General features: G+C 40.0%; 1 protein-coding gene across 3 annotated transcripts in view; it reads left to right on the forward strand.

Annotated features, from left to right (window-relative positions):
• The window catches only part of CCDC60 (coiled-coil domain containing 60), a 41,905-nt gene extending 21,593 nt beyond the window's left edge, over positions 1-20,312 (forward strand). Inside the window, exons 4-13 of one of the 3 annotated variants that reach the window (XM_072350711.1) lie at positions 7,638-7,814; positions 8,281-8,403; positions 9,142-9,246; positions 10,693-10,783; positions 11,977-12,160; positions 13,661-13,751; positions 14,551-14,673; positions 15,530-15,661; positions 17,829-18,018; positions 18,898-20,312. In XM_072350711.1, the coding sequence (XP_072206812.1) occupies positions 7,638-7,814; positions 8,281-8,403; positions 9,142-9,246; positions 10,693-10,783; positions 11,977-12,160; positions 13,661-13,751; positions 14,551-14,673; positions 15,530-15,661; positions 17,829-18,018; positions 18,898-18,996 (1,315 nt within the window). In that variant the 3' untranslated portion in view covers positions 18,997-20,312. Of the gene's footprint in view, positions 1-7,637; positions 7,815-8,280; positions 8,404-9,141; positions 9,247-10,692; positions 10,784-11,976; positions 12,200-13,660; positions 13,752-14,550; positions 14,674-15,529; positions 15,662-17,828; positions 18,019-18,897 lie in introns of all 3 variants that reach the window. The other 2 variants (XM_072350710.1, XM_072350712.1) reach the window with 2 other exon arrangements.

The raw sequence follows: 20,312 nt of genomic DNA on the forward strand, positions 1-20,312 counted from the left end.
CAGTATCTGGAAGTCAGAAGTATACACTAGCTGTTGTTCTTTCTAATTATTCTGTTGTCTAAAACTGAAACTCCTTGACTTTTAGCAACTAAAATGCTCTAGACATTCATCTTGAGTGTTCATACAATGTTACTTTGACTACATTTGCAGAACAGTAAGACTTTTTAACCAAATATTGTAACAGGAAACGGCAGGAAAGGATAATTTCAAGTGAGAATTACTGCACTGATGTTTGGACCGAAGGGCGTGTTGGCAATGCTTCTCAGTAGCAAATTCAGGATGTAGAAAAGGAGCTATTGAAGGGGTGGAGCAGAGTGGGAAATGCACAGAAGAAGAAAACAGGAGTTGTAAATCATTAGGACAGCAACTTTTCATGTCAGTGAAAGCATTCAGGCTAGCAGAGCAGCATGCTAATGTGTGCTACAGAGAGCCAGGGGATGCAAATGACCTTTGTGGATTTGGGTTTTGCTGCCTATCCTCATGATTGAGAAGGAGCAGCCAGCGGTTGTCTTAATTGGGCGTTAATTGATACGTATTCATGGCAAGTAGAACCTGTGATCTTGCAGCTTGTTTGTATTAAAGAGTACAATGGAGCAGACTGAGGGGATTTTTAGCAATAATGATCACAGTGATGTGGCATAATAGCAAAAATGTTAAGGTTATCTCAAAAATATTTCAAGAGTCAGTGCTGGAACTGACTTGAATGCGTTTATAAAGCTTTCACATGCTACCTTATATGCTAAAAAATATGATTGAAGAGAAGATAAAACAACCACGAACTCATGCTTCCTTTCAGTATAATTCACTGTAAGTACACAAGAGGGTGATCACTGAATGCAGAGGTTGTTCAGATTTGTCATCTTTCGTGGCTATCAGTCACTGGTTCTGACCCCAAATGACTGCATGGGGAGGCACCTGCTGGCTCTCAGGTGGGGTTTTATGTTAAACTACGGCAAGGAATTTGCTTATATTTGTGTAGTATTAAAATAAGAAAGAAGAAAAAAAAAAAAGTGGGAAATCTGTAGATAATTCTAACTCCAATTTCTGCATCTTTCTTTCAGTGGAGGTTTCATGTGTAGACTGAAAATAGTCCTAACTGACTTGACTAAGTGTTTCCCAGTGTTGAATTCAGTGGGTGGAATAAAGTGTTGCAGCAAAGACAACATATTTCTCCTTGGGCAATCAAGTATCTTTATCTTTGTGCTAAGAATTACTGTTTCATTTCTACAGAAGCGAGTGCAGAAATCTCCTACTGCTTCTTGAGTTTGCTTGGTAAGAAGCCCAGCAGCTGTGATACGACATTCAGCTCGGAGGGAAATACCTTTATTTTTTTTATTGCTTTGTTGCAATGACATCTGTGTGACCCAGAAATAATGTTAAGTAGTACGCAGTTGCATGAACACCAAGAAAGCAGAAGTCTTTATAACCAGCTATGGATTGTAGCAAGATGTAGGAACACTTCTACAGCAAAAATTACCAAAGCAGGGAGGTTTGTAGTTAAAATGTTATAAAAGCAGGTTGCCATAAATCTCTTCTGTGGGCCAGCTCAGCCAGCAAGACCATACAAGTTGGAAATACTCATGTTATTAAACATCACAGAAAAGCAAGCAACACCCCCAGAACAGCCCAACGGAGCTTAAAAAGAAGCCTGCTTTTTAAAATGAGGCTGGCTGAAAACATTATCCGTGTCTTACAAGGTGGTTTGAAAGGCGACAGAAACTGGAAACAGAACCTAGCAGAATGTATTATGAAAGTGATTTGGAAACGTCTCAGTCTACATTGAGGAGCCAAACGTGTTTTCTTGTTTCTATCACAAGATCTGATTTGTGGTGTGCCTGGCCATCATTACTTGCATTCACTGGCACTCAGAAGAGGTGGAGGTAGACATACAAATATTATTGATACCAAGATAAATGAGGAGAGGGATAATGCTTTGAAAGCCTGTCCTTGCCTAAGCTCTGCAAACAGGGCGAGCTGCCAGACTGCTGTTCCTATGTTCCTCTCCAGTGCGTGAGCTGATTAATACAGCCTCAGCCTTGACAAAGAAAAGACCAAGGCTATGCACTGAGGTGCACAGTGATGGAAATGCCTGTTAGAAGGTCATTCTTCTGCTTGGTTTGCACAGACCTTAAATGCTCGTCTGTATGCTTGGGCTTGGGTTTGTTACACCTAGCATGAGATGTTTACCTGAGCTCCTGAGTTAGAAGCCTGTTCCCTTAAGGCTACTTTTGTCATTGGATAGAAATGGGTGCTTTGGGGGATTTTTCTGATCCTATGTGAGCTTGAAGTCTTCTTTCAGTTTGGGAGGCAGATGCATGCTATGTTCTAGAGGAAATTAATGAATTTAAATACATACTTCTCATGAAACAGAGCTGGTTTTTGAAAAGTTGAAATGTTTTCTAGATTGAGTCAAGTGAGGCTGACCAAACTACATGGCAGTGATGTGACTGCTTTGCCAGAACACTCTAATCATGGACCTTACCTCTGCCAACATAGAAAATAAGAACTGTATATGCAGTGATGATCATCTGAGCACGGGTCTCCATGTGACAACAACAGGTCATGATCATCCTCCATCAGTGACATCTAGGAATTGGCAGCTTGGAGCTGTAAGCTCAAAAGGAAAGAGTCCATGCCATTCTGTGAGCAACTCAAGCCTTTATTTCCAAAAGGGCTGCATTGAGCCCTTGCAATGCAGTGCATTTTTGGTAGCTTGAAGAAAATTAGTACCCTTGCATCTGTTTTAGTAGTGCTAGTTGAATAAAACTGTATGTCAGACTGCTGGCAGTTTAGTAGTGTTCGATTGACTGGCTTTAAATTAGAAACTGGGTGTTTCTTTTCAGTGCTTCAAGTTTCCTGAAGGCAGATCTCTAAAAGTCAGTCTTTTTCACAGGAAGCCCAGGCTCTGTTAATGCATTCTTTATGCCTGCAACAACAGTTAGACTGACGTACCCTAAGAGCTGTTCCTGTTCCTTGTCTTCCTGTGAGCAGCTTTGTAAGTAGCCATCTTTGGATATTTTATGTTGTAAAGCCACTTAACTTTTCTGACTGATTTGTTAGATTTTATGGGAAGATTTTGGAAGGCAAGAATCACGTTGATTTTGGAGTTTGGGTTATAACATTTGCTATCCTTACCTGTGAATCTGTACCAATCCAATGTGTATATAAATATATATATACAGATAAATGAAAAAGACTTCAGTGCTTGGAGATTATGTTAAGCTGGCATTGCTTAATGCAGATGTTTTACTAGATGATCCAGCTGGGTGTGTGAGAGTGGAAAGTATCATCATGCTAGGAAGCAAAAAAAGAGAGTCAGGAGGCAGAAATTGAGAAGGTGAAATGTTTATCTGCCAATATTAGTTTCCAATGTCCTTAATACTTCATAATGTCAGTTGCTTGGAAACCAGTGTTCTGTGCCCTTTTCCTGGTTGGCAGAAATCACTCTAATTGTCATGTTTCTAGTACTGTCACTGCTGGCAGTTTGTAGCATTTTATTTCCAGAAGCAAAAATTTTCTTTTACGTGAGTGATGGCTCACATTAATTAGACAGCAGTCATGGCCAAAGACATCCATTTATGAGTATGGATGTATGAATCATTATCCCTATCATCAATCACTGGAAAGATTGCTATTCCCATCAACAGTTCTGCCCTTCCAGACTGTTCATTTGAGTCTCCATCTCTCCTTTCTTCTCGTGCAAAAATGTATTTGTATTTGAATTGTAAGTGCAAGCAGTTCATTGCTTATTAGATTTTTTTACTATCTAAACATGACAGCCTAATTCCACGTATCGTGGAACAAAATGACACGTTGTCACTGAATGTTTGAACAAAGCTAACACTTAAAATGAGTTTTCTGTTATTTGGTATTAAAATGTCATTGTTCTGTAAATACCTTTGCATGCTAAGGAAGAAAGGTTGATCTTTCCCTGCCCTGCCCCTGTGATGCCTCATGTAGAGTACCGCAGCCAGGTCTGGTGCCCCCAGCACAAAAGGAGACATGGAGCTACTGGAGATCTGGTGCCTTCTTATGAAGACAGGCAGAGGGAGCTGCCTTCATACAGGGTTTGCTTTGGTTTTGTTATTTTTTTGGTGTGTGGGTATTGTTTTTCTTTTCAGAGTGTGTTTCTGTTTGCTGGTTTCGTGTATAAACGAACCCATGTGAGTGCAGAGTATTGTACTCATCTTCAGGAGAGCAAAATGGGAATCTACATCCAGAATAATGTCAGTATTCCAGATTGTTTGTGTGCCTTCAAACTGTTCAAGGCAGATGTTGATCTGGTGCCACTTCGGCTCCTTGGCAGAATGTTTATTGGTTCAGTTTGGTAAATGATAACACGTGTCTGAGTTTCTATGGGTTGGCAATTACATTTAGTAGATCTTAATGTAATTATAATCTGCTATTAACTGAACTTGGGGAAAATTGATGTATGAATATTTACCTATTAGACTCTTCTTTTGTGATTACTCAGCCATTAAATAGGAGCAGTACCTGGTATGTTTCTGATTTTTCCATTGCCTCGTGTGTACACTTGTATCTCTTTAGCTTGGTTTTAAACACTACCTAACTGAAATTGTCAATTCATTTACATTAGCATCTACATATTAATTGTGCGTACCTGTAAGCTCCCTTTCCCATGTGCTAGGCTTTCAGAGCATGACCCAAATGCCATGTGAAGCACAAGAGCAGGACTTGCTCTTTCAGGCTCACCTCTCGTGGCTTCTGGTAATTCAAGGGAGGTCACATAAGCACTCTTTAATAACTCACTAAGTATATTTAAGTGAGAAATAAGCTAAGTTTCATTTACAATGAGACTTTCTCACCATACCCAAAGGTGTGAAGGAATCCTAATGTAACTAACTTATGGACAAACAGGAACAGATTATATTTGTGTGTGTGTGTGTATAACATTATATATATATATATGTTATATATGTTATATATGTTATATATGTTATATATGTGTGTGTGCATATTTAACACACATATAACATATATATGTGTGTGTGTTCTCACACTGAACAACTGAATGTAAGGGCACTGAAGAACTGAGTGCAATGGTCAACAGCTCCAGTATTCGCTGATAAGAGAATGGAACAAATTCTCCATGGGTGAAACTGGATATTACCATTGATGGTTTGCAACAAATGCAGGGTTTGATCTCCTGTTGTTCTTTGTGTCCTTTGTAAGCAAAAATAGCTCCGTGTGCTGATGTATTTTCTTTTATCGCAATTCACAATTGGCTCTATGCCTGTGGAAAAGGTTGAATTTCTGCTGTATGGTGCGTGGAGCAGATGATGTTCTTTCATTAGCTTCATTGCTAGAAAGCCTTTTTCCATTAAGATAAGTAAATGCTATGAAATGGAGAGTAGTAATTTCCATGACCAGAGGAATTGTCTGTAGGTAGTTAAATTGTTTGATGGATAGTTACTGTCCTTAAAGCTCACCACTCAGCTTTTGTTCACTGTGATCTTAACGTTAGGTCTTAAGGAAAGGAAGAATTAAGCTGGTGTGAGTAGACTGCAACTACTTTGCTAACAAAGTTCTTAACTTGAAAAGAAAGTCCTTTTGTCTGAAGCACAGCCGGAGATCTGCGTTGTGACTAAAACTGACTGAAGCTCCGTGATTTTAATAAAGGCACTGAAAAGTTCACCACTGATTGCATTTGTATTTTAATGACTGAGTCTCACCTACTTGTCAAATAGGCAACCGGGCTGGATTTACTACGCTATGAACAGAGTATCCTGATACCAGAATTCAAATGTAGAAATATTTGATGCCTTATTCTAGCAATGTACTGTAAATCAATAGTGCAGAAAATACATTGGTCACCTAAATGTATGCTGGTTCCCTATATTCTAAGCTTGGGTTTATTCTACAATTTCTTTGACCGGTTCCTGTGAACATTTGGGGTCATTCATAAATATTCCTGAAATAATTCAATGGCATTATGAGGAATTTCTGCTTGTTTGTCTCTTGTTATAGCTCTTCTATATGCTGTGCTTCTGTTTATTTCATTGCTTGTCTTGCAGGCTGCAGAGCTACCTGTTGTAATAGATGAGACTTCAAGGAAGTCACAGGCTTAGAATGTTTGTTCACAAGTGTGTGTAGTTTTTCTTCTATTGGGATATGAGAACGACCATTGGTTTTTGCACACATGCATTCAATGCTTCAATACTAATTACACTCTGTAATGCTTTTTAAATGGTACTTCATTGTACCAATTGCCACTTACACATCTTTTTCTCACATCACTGGTTGTGGCCAGCAAACAAAAAAGAGTCTTTCTGCTTTGTAACGATCTGTTTCTATCTGTTGTCTTTGATTCGTGTGATAACCTGGTTGTTCACTGTTTGTATGGTCATAATGTGCAGCTACAGTGATGATTTTGATCTTTAAGAGGGAATGCTTTCATAAATCTTTTTCATACCAGTGTCTTCGTGGTTGGGAGAAATGAGAGTGAGAACTACTGGAGAAGTGCATAAAGCAGGAGTGTGGTGTTATTTTCTACCATTGCAATCAATGTCTGTTGCTCCAAATACGAGGCTTTTATGGGAAAAAAACGTCATGTCACACACAGCTCTGAAATCCTCATCTGTTTTTAAAGCACGCAGTATTTCTTATCGGAGACATCTTATTTTCCCATTTCATTTTTTCCCCCAGAGTTAGCATAGAAATAGCTGGCAGGTGGGTTATCATCTACCTGAACATGAAAGGTGTTCAGACTTTGTTTATGATTGGCGGACTTAAAAATAAGGCTGACACAACCAAGTCCTCCAACCATTAAGCTGTGCAAATAGTTTTTCATTAAGGAAAGCAAGGAAGGAGGGAGCAAAGCATTCCAATGGAGAACTAGTGAGCTCAGTGGCTGAAATTTGTACTCTCAGTGATTTTTCAGGTGCTTTAACATATTTCTGGTAGATAAAGGGGGGCTGTTAATTTCAGTAAAAGAAACAAGGCCAGTCTTTCAAGACGAGACAGAGGAAGAATCAATGCAGCCTGATGATACCTAATTTGAAGGTCAGCACCATGCTAATTTAGAGGGCTGCATCCTATGTCTGAGCAGCATACCCTTGTCTGGCTTGGATTATCTGCTACTTTAGAGGTAATGTTTTAATCATTAATTAATGCTTTAAGCTTTTCCCTTCCCTGGCTCACCTTTAATTTTATTTATTTATTTATTTATTTATTTATTACTACCATTGTCATCCAAGGAGTGTGCATTATGGTTTCCTCCTTGTTTCCTGCTTTTATAGTAACTTCCTTTTGTATTACCTTCCCTGGTAGCTTCAGAGCATGGCCTATTACAGAACATGATGGATAGGGACCCAGTGGTCAATTGGCTGCTATGGATTAGAATTAGGCAGGGAGTATTTAAATCAAGTAGTGAACACCATGGTGCTGACTTCAGTTGTTAAACTCCAACATCCAACAGTGATGTAAGAGATGACACAAAGATCTCCCAGTTCATATTGGGGAACTATCCTTTGTTATCATATTGCGAAAGGAAATACTGGTGTTGAACTCTTGGTAATAGAAGAATGAGAAGAATGTGAATGCAAAGAATGCAAAATTTCTTAAAATTTAAGTCAACATGCAATTTATTTATTTATTTATTTTTTTTTTTTTTGCAGACGTCACATCAATATTGTGAAGCAGGGTGGAGAATACTTTCATATCCTTCACCAAGAATCGCTGGAGCAGAAGAAAGCATTGAAAGCACAAAAGACTCAGGTGACGAGATGGAGAACTGACTTCCAGCCATGTGAAAATTTATCTGAGGCAGAGGTGTCAGAAGAAGAAATGAGCACGTAAGTTGATTCAGAGGGATTTTTGTAGATTAAAGTCAATGGTTTTAAAAAGCGACAATCTCTCTTTCTGTCACTGAGCCAGAATATTACTACTTATTACTATGAACTTGAAGAGAAAATGCTTAAAAATCTAAGTGAGCACCCATGAACTGAATGATTATGGACCAAAAATACTTGTACTTTTAAAAAAGGAGGAAGCTTGGAAGGTGGAAGTTTTGGGTGAGCTGGGAGAGGTTTCGTAGGCACTTAAAAGTCATTCTCTGAGGAAGAGATCTGGTGAGAGTCTGCCATGTTTTGTTGCCCAATGTAACTAAGAATAATAAAGATCTGCATGCAGAAATTGTGGTCTCACTTGCAGAATGGGTTTATTGGCTAGTTCAGCCCTATTACCACCTTCTTCTGGTTTTCTCTCTATTTAATCGTTAAGTAGTCTTCCTTTAACTTCCATCTTCATTCTTTCTGACAGTTCCTCTCCAATAGAAGGCAGTCATCCAAAAAAATCAGGGAAGAAGAAAAAAAAGATGACCTTACGGTCTTATGCTCCCATTTATACCAGCGTCCTTGTTCCAGGACCCTCTGAAGCACAAAGGTATATTTGAAGGCATCATTTGCTCTCCGGGTCTTGATTTAGCATATTCTGAGTTATTTGCATGAAACCTGCATGCACAGTGTTTTGAGGAAAGACTATCAAAGTTACATTTCATTTTTCCTAGCTTGGAAAACGAAGAAATTAGGCCTAAGAAAGAAAGTGGGAGAACACAGTACATATGCAATGCACACTGTTTTGTTCTAAGTTCATTAACCTCTTGCTCACCAGCAGTGTCTTTATGTCTATACTTGCATTAAACTACAGTGCTAATCATAGAATCATGGAATGGCTTTGGTTGGAAGGGACCTCAGAGATCACCAGCTTCCAACTCCCTGACACAGGCAAAGCAGTCAACCTCCAGATCTGGCATTAGACCAGGCTGCCCAGGGCTCCATCCAACCTGGCCTTGAACACCTCCATGGATGGAACATCCACAGCCTCCCTGGACAGCTGTTCCAGCGCCTCACCACTCTCTCTGTGGAGAGCTTCCCATTGACAAATCACATCACCAAGTCAAGTCCTCTGAAAAGCTTCATGTTAAAAAATATGCTTCAACATTAAAAAAACCTGGGTGGATGTGTAGAATTGATGGAGTCAATGGAAGTATTCTGCTGCAGAATTGCTTTTTATCGACAAAAGCTTCTTTTCCTGTTAGATATATCTATTTCAGTCAACACAATGGCAGTTTGACCATGTTTTCCTATCTGTAACATAACACATTTGTCTCTTCCTTTGCAGTGAATGTCTTTTCCGCCAGCTGTGTGCCCTACATTGGCTTTTGGAAGCTCTGACTCTTGAATCCAGCAGTTCAATGCAGCCTCTATTATCCTGCTGGAATCTCACGTACGTGTTCAATTCACAATAGTCTTTGGAATGAGAGTTTGGGAATCTTATGTCATAAGCTGTTTTTTTCTCTTCCTTCATGTAATAACTATTTAAGTGAAATCTTAGCAGAAAATACTGAGCTAACCTGGTGAAATTTAGTTGTTTTCCTTCCTTTCCTTTCTCCTTTGTTAAGAATTATGTAAACTAGAAACTTGTAGTAATGTATGTATGCATATTCCAGGAGCCCTCCTTAGAGGGATATCCCCTAACTAAATGGGAATTCCAGATACACTTTAATTACAGAACAAAGCCAGAGATTAAGTGATATTTAGCTGTTGTTTTTGTTCTATCAATGATGCACTACAGTGATGAGCACTCGCAGAAGGTGCGCTGCTTCTGACTTTCTATGCTGTTAGAAGTAAATATTTAAGCTCTCAACATTTTTAGTCAATAAGCACAACAATGTTGACTTAACATTTATTTGAATTATTCACAAATGCTTGCTAAAACTTTGTACAATTCATGCTCTGATTTGCAGGGCAAAGCTCTTCAGAGCTGTTCTGTTTTCTCTGTTTATTCTCAATGAAGACAAATTGTGCCTATATACAACAAGAGTGGCAGAGTACCATTATGTAGAATTAGCCTAGAGGAGAATCAGTCCAGTGCATACCATAGATGAATTTTCCACCCCTTTACATATGAGGACTGGCCAATAGACATGTGCCAACAGCAGGGTGTTAACATATAAGGCTTTGGATTCATTTCCAGATACAAAAGTGATGCTGTCTCTTCTTCCTTCTATTTTCTACTGCGGTCTCTACACACCACTCCTCTTCCTCAACGTTATCTGAGCTGATAAGCCAACATATACTTCATTTTGCAGTAACAATAAAAAATTATGCTTTCATTCAGATCATATAACATCTGCGTACATAAAAAGATTTCTAAAGGTAGTGAAGGGAGCAAGCTTAGAATATTAATCTGCTTTGCAAAACTTATGACTGATTAGATGGGGGTTGAATGATAAATGAGGCTCCCTCAGCAGTGACCTGTTGTTGTACCACAGCTGCCGGGATTGCATCTTTCATGTTTAATTTTGCCAACATGATGTAACATTTAAACTTTTGAACTAATTGAGGTCCTCACTCAGCCGACAGGATACAAAAAACAAACTTTTGCATGAACCTGCCATCATTCTGATCCATTAAATCTTGCACAGAGAAAGTGGAGAGGATAATCTGGCTCAGTACATGCCAGGTAGTTTGCAAGAATTACTGTGCTGTCTTGTGACTATGGCTTAATCATGGCCTGTACTGCTTGTGTTGTCTTTATTATAAGACATTATATTATAAGCAAATATTTGTCACAATCAGTCACCATTTGCCCTCTGTTTATTACATTCTTAAAAGAACTTAATGATAAGAACTCTTGAAATAGGAAACTAATTACGTTGTTTTTATTTAGGGACCCTGGTGGCTTTAAAAAAACAGTGAAGGAAATTGAAGAGGAAAAGTTAGCAACATACATGTGGGTGCTCTTTCTTACGAACACAAAGGTATTGTTAATTTATTCTTTGGGAATGAATCTGATTTCTCAAGCACTTATTCTTTTTGTTGCCTTATTGAACTTCCTTGATACCACATTTTGTATTCTGGATCTTGTGAATTGCAGATTATTCTTCTGTGTTTTTGTACAGTAACAGTTTTGATACTCAGCATTAGCAACAGCCATAAGTAACTGCTCAGAAGATTGAAGCTGTGCTTTGGCCTTAGTGATAATACTGATGTAGGAAGGATTAAATGTTCTGCTAAAAGTTATGTAGACCCTGGTTTCCATTTGTTCCCCTTAAGAGTTGAAGACCCTGGGGATTTCAAATTGGCATCCTGGAGGGCTGGTAGGGAATGAGTAGCAAGCTGTGAAACTTTCTTAAGATAAAGATTGTGGTTTTTATGCAGCTTTTCTTTTTGCTGTAAGCAAACAGTGAGGGCAAGCCAGAAAGTCACAGAACTAAGAGCTGTTCCTCAGTAGGTGCCTTTCTGGTTTTTCCATATGGCCTACCCACTTCTGTAAAGTCGAGTCTTAAAGTCGAGTCCCAAAGAGCACGAACAGAGGAACACAAAGTGCATGTCAGCCTTCATGTGTCATACAGCATTCACTATTTTGTTTTTCCTCCTCCCTGGATTAATTTCCTTTCTATCGTTTATACTAATTATTCTTTGAACACAGCTTTTCAATTCGATATGGAAACTTCTGGTGGACATACTGGGTTTCTCCAGGGGTCTTTAGTTTATAATACATACTGTTCTCATTATCAAGCCTGAAGAACTCAGTTTGCATTCAGTTCTATGTGATGGACACAGGAAACTTGCTTGTAAGGTTATCATATGTGAGAAGGAGGCCTGAATGTTTATCAAACCATTTTGGCTTACTCATCCATAAACATGAAAAAGTTGCTTTATTGATAGTACTCTGCATAGCTGCTGTGTTTCTTGCTTACAGAACAACTTAGTCTGTTGTCATTAATGCTACAGCAGAGGAATATGGAAGAAAGATGCCAAAAAATGTAGGCCTTACCCATGTAATTGCTGCCTTGGTGAAGTCAGTGACGATCAGATAAGCCTACAGCTGGAATTAGTACAGGAAAAAAAGTGGTTCTTCATTGTCAAAGATGCTACAGAAGTTTGAAACCAAATCAGCTGTTGAAATTTGCTGCAGAAAATCCCTTTTTGTTTTTTGTTGTATGTACAGAAATACTTGAGGAAAGCACGGCGCATCCCGTTAAGGAGGCAGGCAAACAAGGCAGCTGTTCCAGCCATCTCTCAGCTGAGCATTCAGTCATTTTATGGTCAGACCCCCCTCAGCAGTGTAAATTCTTTCATGCTTTTCTCTGAAGACAATGTCAACCTGAGAGGATCTTTGGCCGATGTTACGAGTGAGTCAATGCAAACTAAAGAACAGCAACCTTTCCCCTGTAAGTTACCTTTATCTTACCAATATCAAGTAGACTTACTTTCAGTATCGCTAAGGAGTATTCCAAAGACGCCACTAGATGTGCCAATGTGCATCCTCTTTGGGTTTAGGAAACTTCATGCATGTCTGTCTATATACTCACCAGTTACAAACTGGTTTAGAGATGACATAATCCCATGTGAATATTAAGTAAGGGTTGTATTGTCATTTATATCAGCTGTATAATCACTCGTTCACACCTATGATGTCCAACAGGAGGTAAAAACATTGAAAGTGTTCTTTGGCATAATCAAACTGATGAACCAAACTGATCAACTGATGAACCAAACATACAGCTATTTAATGCAGGGCTTTGTTGTTCTGTGCTCCTCCTACTCATCCATTAGTGACTGCCTGCACCTGATAGACCTGACAGAATAATTAGCAATGCATCTCAGCATATAGCAAGGCAGTCTTAAGCCTTTCCCTTCTTTTAAATCAAGGCCAGAAAAGCAAATTAGTATTTATCATAGAATCACAGAATGGCCTGGGTTGCAAAGGCCCACAGTGCTCATCCAGTTCCAACCCCCTGCTATGTGCAGGGTTGCCAACCAGCAGCCCAGGCTGCCCAGAGCCACATCCAGCCTGGCCTTGAATGCCTGCAGGGATGGGGCATCCACAGCCTCCTTGGGCAACCTGTTCCAGTGCGTCACCACCCTCTGTGTGTATTTAGGGATCAGGATGTTGTTCTTAGATTGCTATTTATATTATTATTATGAGTCTGACATTATCATAGAATCACTAAGGTTGGAAAAGACCGTCAAGATCATCCAGATAATGTAATAATATTCTGCTAGGCTCTAAATTAGCACTCAGGAGGAGATCTTGGACTTATTTGGAATAGTTCTGTGAATGCTTATTGGTTATTAAAAGGGTTTTAAAAATAAACAACAAAACCCTGAGGAGAATGAGTGAGAGACAATGTAAAAGGCACTTAAGGAAAATTACGAGTGCTTGGTATTTTCTTCTTCTGTTACAATCTTTCTGAATTAAATTATCTGAATAGAAGAAGACAACAAAATGTTCTTTATTGCAAAGCAGTGGTCACATTTTCTGAGTCTGGAAGACCTTCAGATTCAGTATACCAGAAGCTGGGTACACACGAGAGAAGGCTTTGCACTAAACATCATATTCTACATCAGTTGCAGTTGTCCATGATGCTGAGCACAGATGGACAGCCTTGCTAGGACATGGGTGGGAACAGTGGAACATTCAAAGCTTTAAGTTCAAGCAATTCATTTACAGATGTAGGTGTAAAACTGGTTTCTGTGCGAGATGTGATTTGAAAATAATCCAGGGAGCTGTCACAGCTGAGAGCTTCATTTGGCCATGGGATGAAGAAACGTCCCATAGAGACAGACAAGCAGAAACTGGGAGACAATTGGACGGAGTTAATACGTTTTTACAGATTGTTTTTCATCAGCCCCACAGAAGCAGATCCAGACAATAGAGGTGAAGGCATCAAACGATGTCTGTGAACAAGAAGACACGCTTAAGAAGACTGGACTTCAGAGGTGTGTTATCCAATGTCTTTCTGAAAGACCAGGAGAAGGAACTCAGCAGAACAGAGCTGAGGGGTGCTGGGATTTTGTTGTTGGGTTGCTGGTGTTGTTTCAGAGCGGCTGAATTTGGTGTTCATTGAGTTCAAATGGTACCGATATCTCTCAGCCCAGGTGTCAGAACAGACTTCCATTAGATGTGCTCCCTCATTATTCAGTTCTGTGGTGCTTTCTGCAGCTGTAAGACTGACACAACTAATCATTCGTATAATTGGGCTTTGCTGAAGCATTTTTTTTTTTCCTTGGAGTTGAGGTCAAGAAAAATGTGATGAAAATATGAATAATATGAATATTAAAAAATGATAAACTTTGTTCCTGGATAACTCCAGCAAGTCTGCCACACTGAGAGTGTTTTTGTAGTTTTCATAGGATGCCTCATAGACTGGCAATGCTACACTGTACCCAGTTTTAAACCTTGTCTTGTCTTACAATTTACTGTCAGCATTTTATTTCACTGAGGGCAGAGCAGGCCCTTAAAGAGTAAAACCTTACACCACGGTTAGAGTAGTTTGCAGCCCAAAAAGGCTTCCTTGGAAGAAGGTGACAGGCAGGAAAGATGGCAATAATCCACTTTTAATATCATTTACAATTTTAATTTGTCACATTCTGTCATAAATCTGATGGAAGATGATCGTGGATGATATTAAATTTGGACTTCAGTGTGAGTGAAGGATCTCCAAACATGGTTGCATTCACACTGCTGTGAGGTGGTTACCATGAGATACTAATTCCACTTCCCTTGTTTTATTCCCAGCTGCCGTATCAGCCATTTCATTAAAAGCAGATCTAATCTGAGTGCTGATGCAAGGCACCAGTTCATGGCAATACGTGAAGAAGCAGCTCATTGTTTGCATGATGCTCTAGAGAACCTTGAGAGGTAAGAAGAGACTGTTTGCTGTATACTTCTAAAAGAATATATGCACCTTGCTCTTGACCTTTTATCTTCAGGTGTTTTAAAGATGCATCTACTGATCTGTGTGAAACAACAGTAAGGGGTAGCGAATGGTCTGGAAAGCTTTGACCGTCCAGGTATGAAAATGTACTCCAGGTTAAATATTTATGGCAGTGTTTGGGGATGGTTCTGAGTGACTTTTGTGAACGCAGCTGTGATAAATACGTGGGATGTATTTGCTTTGAACATCATAGTCCTTTCCACTCAAAGAGAGAGTAATAAATTCAGTTCACGTGCAGTCTGCATGGCTGTCTTGTCATTTCATTTCAGAGTTGGCTGTGTTGTTCTTCATCATTACATGGGCTATTTTTACAGTAGCACTTGCAGTGTCCTCTCCCAAGGCCCTTTCCCTGATTAGCAGTGTATCTACTTTGTTAACCAACCAGAATGTGTCACCCTTTCCTTTCACAGACGAACGTTTCTGGGTAATATTTGTGCAAATTCTTTTTTCCTCGGTAAACATCACACCTGAAATCCTTCCCTACACAGCTGTTTTCTATCTTCCTTTCTTCTTTCCATTCTTTCGTTCCATTTTGTAGTTAGATTTGATTTCTTTTTTGCCCCGGAGCTTTCCTTATTTTTTAGATGGTATATTCAGATGGGTATATCCAGAATGCTGCACAAGCAAACATTGTTTTGAGCATCCACAGACTGAACGTGCAATGTGTTCTTCAGTTGTGTTGTTTTCTGCCTTCCTTGGTATCTTCCCACTTATCTATGAAGAAGAATGGGTAATGTTTAAGGTACAGATTCATTTTTAAGGTTTTGTTGTTGTTGTTAGGAGCCAGGAAGAGCGATGCTGTCAAAAATACCTGGCTTTGAAACGTCTGAAGTACTTTAAAACAGACATGGAAAGAATAAGACAGCTGGATGTGATACCTGAAAGAGAACGTGAAGAAAATGGAATTAAATGGTAAGAAGCCATTGAGATCCTCATTGCAGATGAGGTCGTCATGGTCTTAGAGTTTTCTTGCTTACAAAAAGCTGTGATTCTATTCTTTTTCTGCTTGGAGTACCACTGGAAAGCATTGGAATTGGTTGCTGAAAATGCAGGCTTCGCAAACTGGGGGAAAAAAAATACCCAGCTGTTCCTAGGGGCAGCCTGGTCAGGAAACAAGTTAATTGGGTCTGGTAGAAGAAAAGGGAGGGGGGAGATTTCTTTCATGCTCTGTCCATGCATTCATAGATGCTCTCCAGCATGGAGCTCTGTCAGAAACTTCATCCATCAGGACGTGTGTAAAACACGCTGTACCCTGAAGAGGAGAGATGCTTTATAAATGTATGCGGGTTAAAGTCACAGCAACTTCTTACTGAACTGAGAATTCACAGAGCTGAAACTGATAGTGAGAAAACTCTGATTCTAGCTGTGCAATCATGTAAAAAAAGAAAATATTCCCCTGCCAGTGTGGATATTGACTGTGTTCAGTGACCAGCTTCTAGATCCACACTATAAGTAGCCTACAGGAATACCTCAGCAAACACTCAGCATGTTCCCTGCCAAGAGAACTCCTTAGCCATGGAACTGCAAGGAAAAAAAGCTGCATGAAACATTTATTTCAGCCTGTTCTCTTTGGTTCCCTTGCTAGTAAGCCCTCTGTCTCTCATACATTGAGATATTAAAAAGTCAGTTCCTTATCTTAGGCCCAACTTGCAAATGACCAAGGAACACATCAGTCATGAGCTAATTAATAAGCTTAGCCTTGGCCTATATAGCAAAATGAATTTTAGTTGCCTAATGTATGTTCCAGCTATTGCCCACATTGAAGATCTGCCATGTAAAAAGCCCCAGAGCCAAAGTGGATGAGTTTTTACTGCTATATACTCACACTTGTACTCTCCATTGGGACACAAAGAATGAAATCTCTGAGATGTTTGGTCCAGCCCCAGGGGGGTACTAAGTCATGACAGAGAAATTGCCTTCACTGTGACACTTTCTCCATTTACAGCAGGGCTGTTTTGTTCCCATCCTCTTGCAAATGCTGCCTTGCCAGGAAAGCTGAATTGCAGTGGGAACACTTTAATGGTATAAGCTGTCAGTCCAGTTGCTTTTATCTCTCTAAAAAAAGTGAAATAAAAACCAACCCAAAACTGAGATGATATAAAATATGAACAGTGGGATATGAGCGTGCTGACCTTTCTCAGAGAATATCTTAATGCATGGATGGGTTATGCAAAACTTGTTTGTGAGACAGTGCTGGGAACTGGAGTAACCTAACAGGGAGAATAATGAGTTGCTTCAATAGCCACACCAGTTGTATGCAGCCAAGCATTGAGGTGTCTCCACTGAAGATGAGAACCTACGTGCTTCCCTTTGCACTGGTTTAAGGAAGAAATTCCTCACCCATCTCCTGCTGTTGCAGTAAAATGTTTCCCAAACTATGGGAAGGCAGAACTCTCTGCTGCCAAATCTTCTGCCGATATGCCTCAGCCATGCACGGTCTTGATAGGCTGGGGGCATCAATCTCCAGCACTGTCAAAGCAGCACTGTGGAATTTATACAGAACATTAGGGGGGAAATGTCGATCTTTTCGCAAGGGTTTTCTTTTATTGTAATGTGTAATTCTCCTCCTGAGTCTTTGTATTCAGAATTAGATGATAAAGACTGTGTGTTACAGCACCGTCACGTCGCTGAGATTTATGCCAGCGCATAGAGGAGAATGGTGTTAACAGAGAGAAAAGGGATAGTAGAGAGCATCAAAAAGTGCATCAAATCAGACACTCGATTGCATTGGAAAATCTAGAGAGGCTAAAGATTAACAGGACATTTCTTGTAAAATGAAAACTTTGTTAGCTTTTTCTTATTTGCTTTCATAACCATGTTTGTCGTTCAGAACTTAAACAGCGAAACATCTATTTTAGGACTCTGTAAAGGCAGTCGATGCACAGCTCCTATAAAATAAAGCCCCTTTGCTTTATTCACTGGGTGTTACGCTGAGCACCATGTTCTCCAAAGAACTTTTCTTTTTCCTCCTGTAGAAGCCACAGAAGTTGTGAAGGGGCAGAAATGCCATCCAGACCATCACATTGTTCCATTAGTTCCTAGAGATTCCCTTTCATTGCTGTTCCCCTTTCTGCTACAGGTTTCCTGTATTGCTGGCCAGGCTGCCGGAGCCGGTGAAGAATGACCGTTATGTCAAGAAAATCTTAAAGAAACTGGAAAAATTTGGCATGGCTTCTGATTTAAGCATTGATCAGGAAACCTTCCTGAAGACTCTGTCTGATCTCCAGCTGTGGGAGCTGTGCTCTCCTGACGTCGCTGCTGCTGTGGAGGTGAGATGGGTCCAGTTCTGGATTCTCTGTGTGATAAAGGTGGGCAAAGTGGACACCCGCAGGTGAAGGTCACGCGGTGGAAAGGTGCCAGATGAAATCATTTAGGATCTCATTAAGAGAAGATGGTGCTATTTACCTTTTATGAGACACACTGAACCCTTCAGAGGAAAGCCGTTACGACAAGCGCTGGTTTATTATTTGATTATTATGTCATTGTTGATTTATTTACTGCCACAGTGAAAGCAACGTCTGTCATAAATTGTTGGGATTCTTGAGCAGAAACATTCCCTTCCTGTGCCCTGAAGAGTCCTGTCATTCCCAGGCCTTTCAGCTAGGAGCTATTCAAGTAAACCATTGTGCCACTGATCCCAGAATTCTGCAGATGCCTTTTGCTTTGCTTCAGCAACACATGAAAAATAATACCCTTCTCAAGGTTGTGAGCTAGGCCCCATTTGTGTCATTCTAGAAGCAATTTATGGAAGAGTAAAGACAGAAGGAAGAAACCCAAATACTTTATAACGTATGCTGCTGTGTAGTCTAACCAAGATACAAAAGGCAATGATGCCACCTTCTGTTCTTTGTTCTCATCACCGTTCTGCCTCTTAATTTGCCCAGCAGTCCCAGCGAGGCAGCATTTCACGGTGCCTGTGCATCTTTCATATACTGAGTGGGTGACACATTACAAGGGCAAGGCACTCAGTGTGCCCAAACCAGGTGACTTGCATATCCTTGATGTCTTTTAGAAGCAGCCATTTTGTCTTGTGCTCTAATTTACATAGTCCCTAACCAGAGAGGCAACCTTGATCAAATTGAGAGACGTTTTATGTCTCTCTTACACACAGAATTAAATGCTCAGGAAATAACCTTTTTCTGTTTCAGTTTGTACGTGAAAGTATTGTACAGATGCCAGAAGAGGATTTCAGTGAGTGGCTCCAGGCAAGAGTAGACCCTTTCCATGATCAATTATCTACCTTTTAAATCAGATGGCCAGCTGAGATGGTTTTCTGGTTAGAATTGTCATGCTTCAAGCAGAAAACTACCACCTGTTCAGATTTGCATCATGGAAGACTGGGGAAGGAGAGTGAACTTCAGGAAGTCCCATTGACCACCCTTGCACATCTGGAATTTGTCCCTGCACTGTGCTCTGCTGGCTGTGGTGAGACACAGAGAATAAAAGCTCAATTATCTCTTCCTGTGTGATGTCTTGGACTCACCATCAGAATTCAATCTCACCTAACCATATAGAATCATAGAATCACCAAGGTTGGAAAAGACCTCTGAGATCATCCAGTCCAACTGCCCACCACCTCCCTACTCTGCCTGTTCCAGCACCTGACCACTCCTCTGGAGAAGAAGTATTTCCTTCTGTCCAACCTAAATCTCCTTGGTGCAACTTAAGGCCATTCCCTTTAGTCCTATCTCTAGTTAGATGGGGGTTACATTTAGGATGAAGGCTGAATTCCTAGTCACAGGGCAGGTGACTTCAAATGTTTCTCCAGCAGTACCTACATTACAGCAAGCATCTTCTCAATGTAGTTACATGTATCACCGTATCTAAGTAGCATTGACTCTGCTCTTCATTTTGCCTCCCATTTACAAAATAAATAACCCAAACACAGGGTGGTTTTAAGCTTTAATACAGGTTTTTTGTTGTTGTTGTTGTTGTTCTAATTCTTTTCAGTAGTTTGGATGTTTTGTTTTCAGTTGAGTTAATTTTGTAGTTATTCTGTGACTATGGCTTAACTTCTTGCCTTATTAATATCAATATTGAAAACCCAAGAATCCTTAGATGCATTTCTGAGGTTTTTATTTGAAGATATACTTTCTACTGATTCCTGTAGCATATATTTTCCATCACTCTCCTGGATGAGGCAATAGAATGGTACCCCTGAACACAGAGATGGTTGTATTTCATGAGCTTTGTGGATCTGTTTGGGCTCAATTGTCTCTTTGATGGTGAGTCACACTTGCTAGATGATGGGATCGGTGACCCAATGACCTGCTAAGCTGATGATCTTAATAAGCTGCTTACCTGTCTGTCAGAGCTTCCAGAGAATCCATTGGGCAGAAAGGCTGTCCATTCTTCGGCCACAATAAGAGAAAACAGCAGCAGTTCAGGATGCGGGTGAGTGCTGTGACCATTGATGTGTTATTGATTAATGAACTGCTTTTGGTCCCTTCCACATTCTCCTAACCGGAGGTAAATGTTGTTTGATGGTTTTTTTCAAGGAAAAGAGCGAAATCCACAGATTGCTTTGACTTACAGCTACCAGGAAATAAAAGAGGCTTAAATT

Source organism: Excalfactoria chinensis, chromosome 16 (genome assembly GCF_039878825.1).
Source record: "Excalfactoria chinensis isolate bCotChi1 chromosome 16, bCotChi1.hap2, whole genome shotgun sequence".
Taxonomy (NCBI): domain Eukaryota; kingdom Metazoa; phylum Chordata; class Aves; order Galliformes; family Phasianidae; genus Excalfactoria; species Excalfactoria chinensis.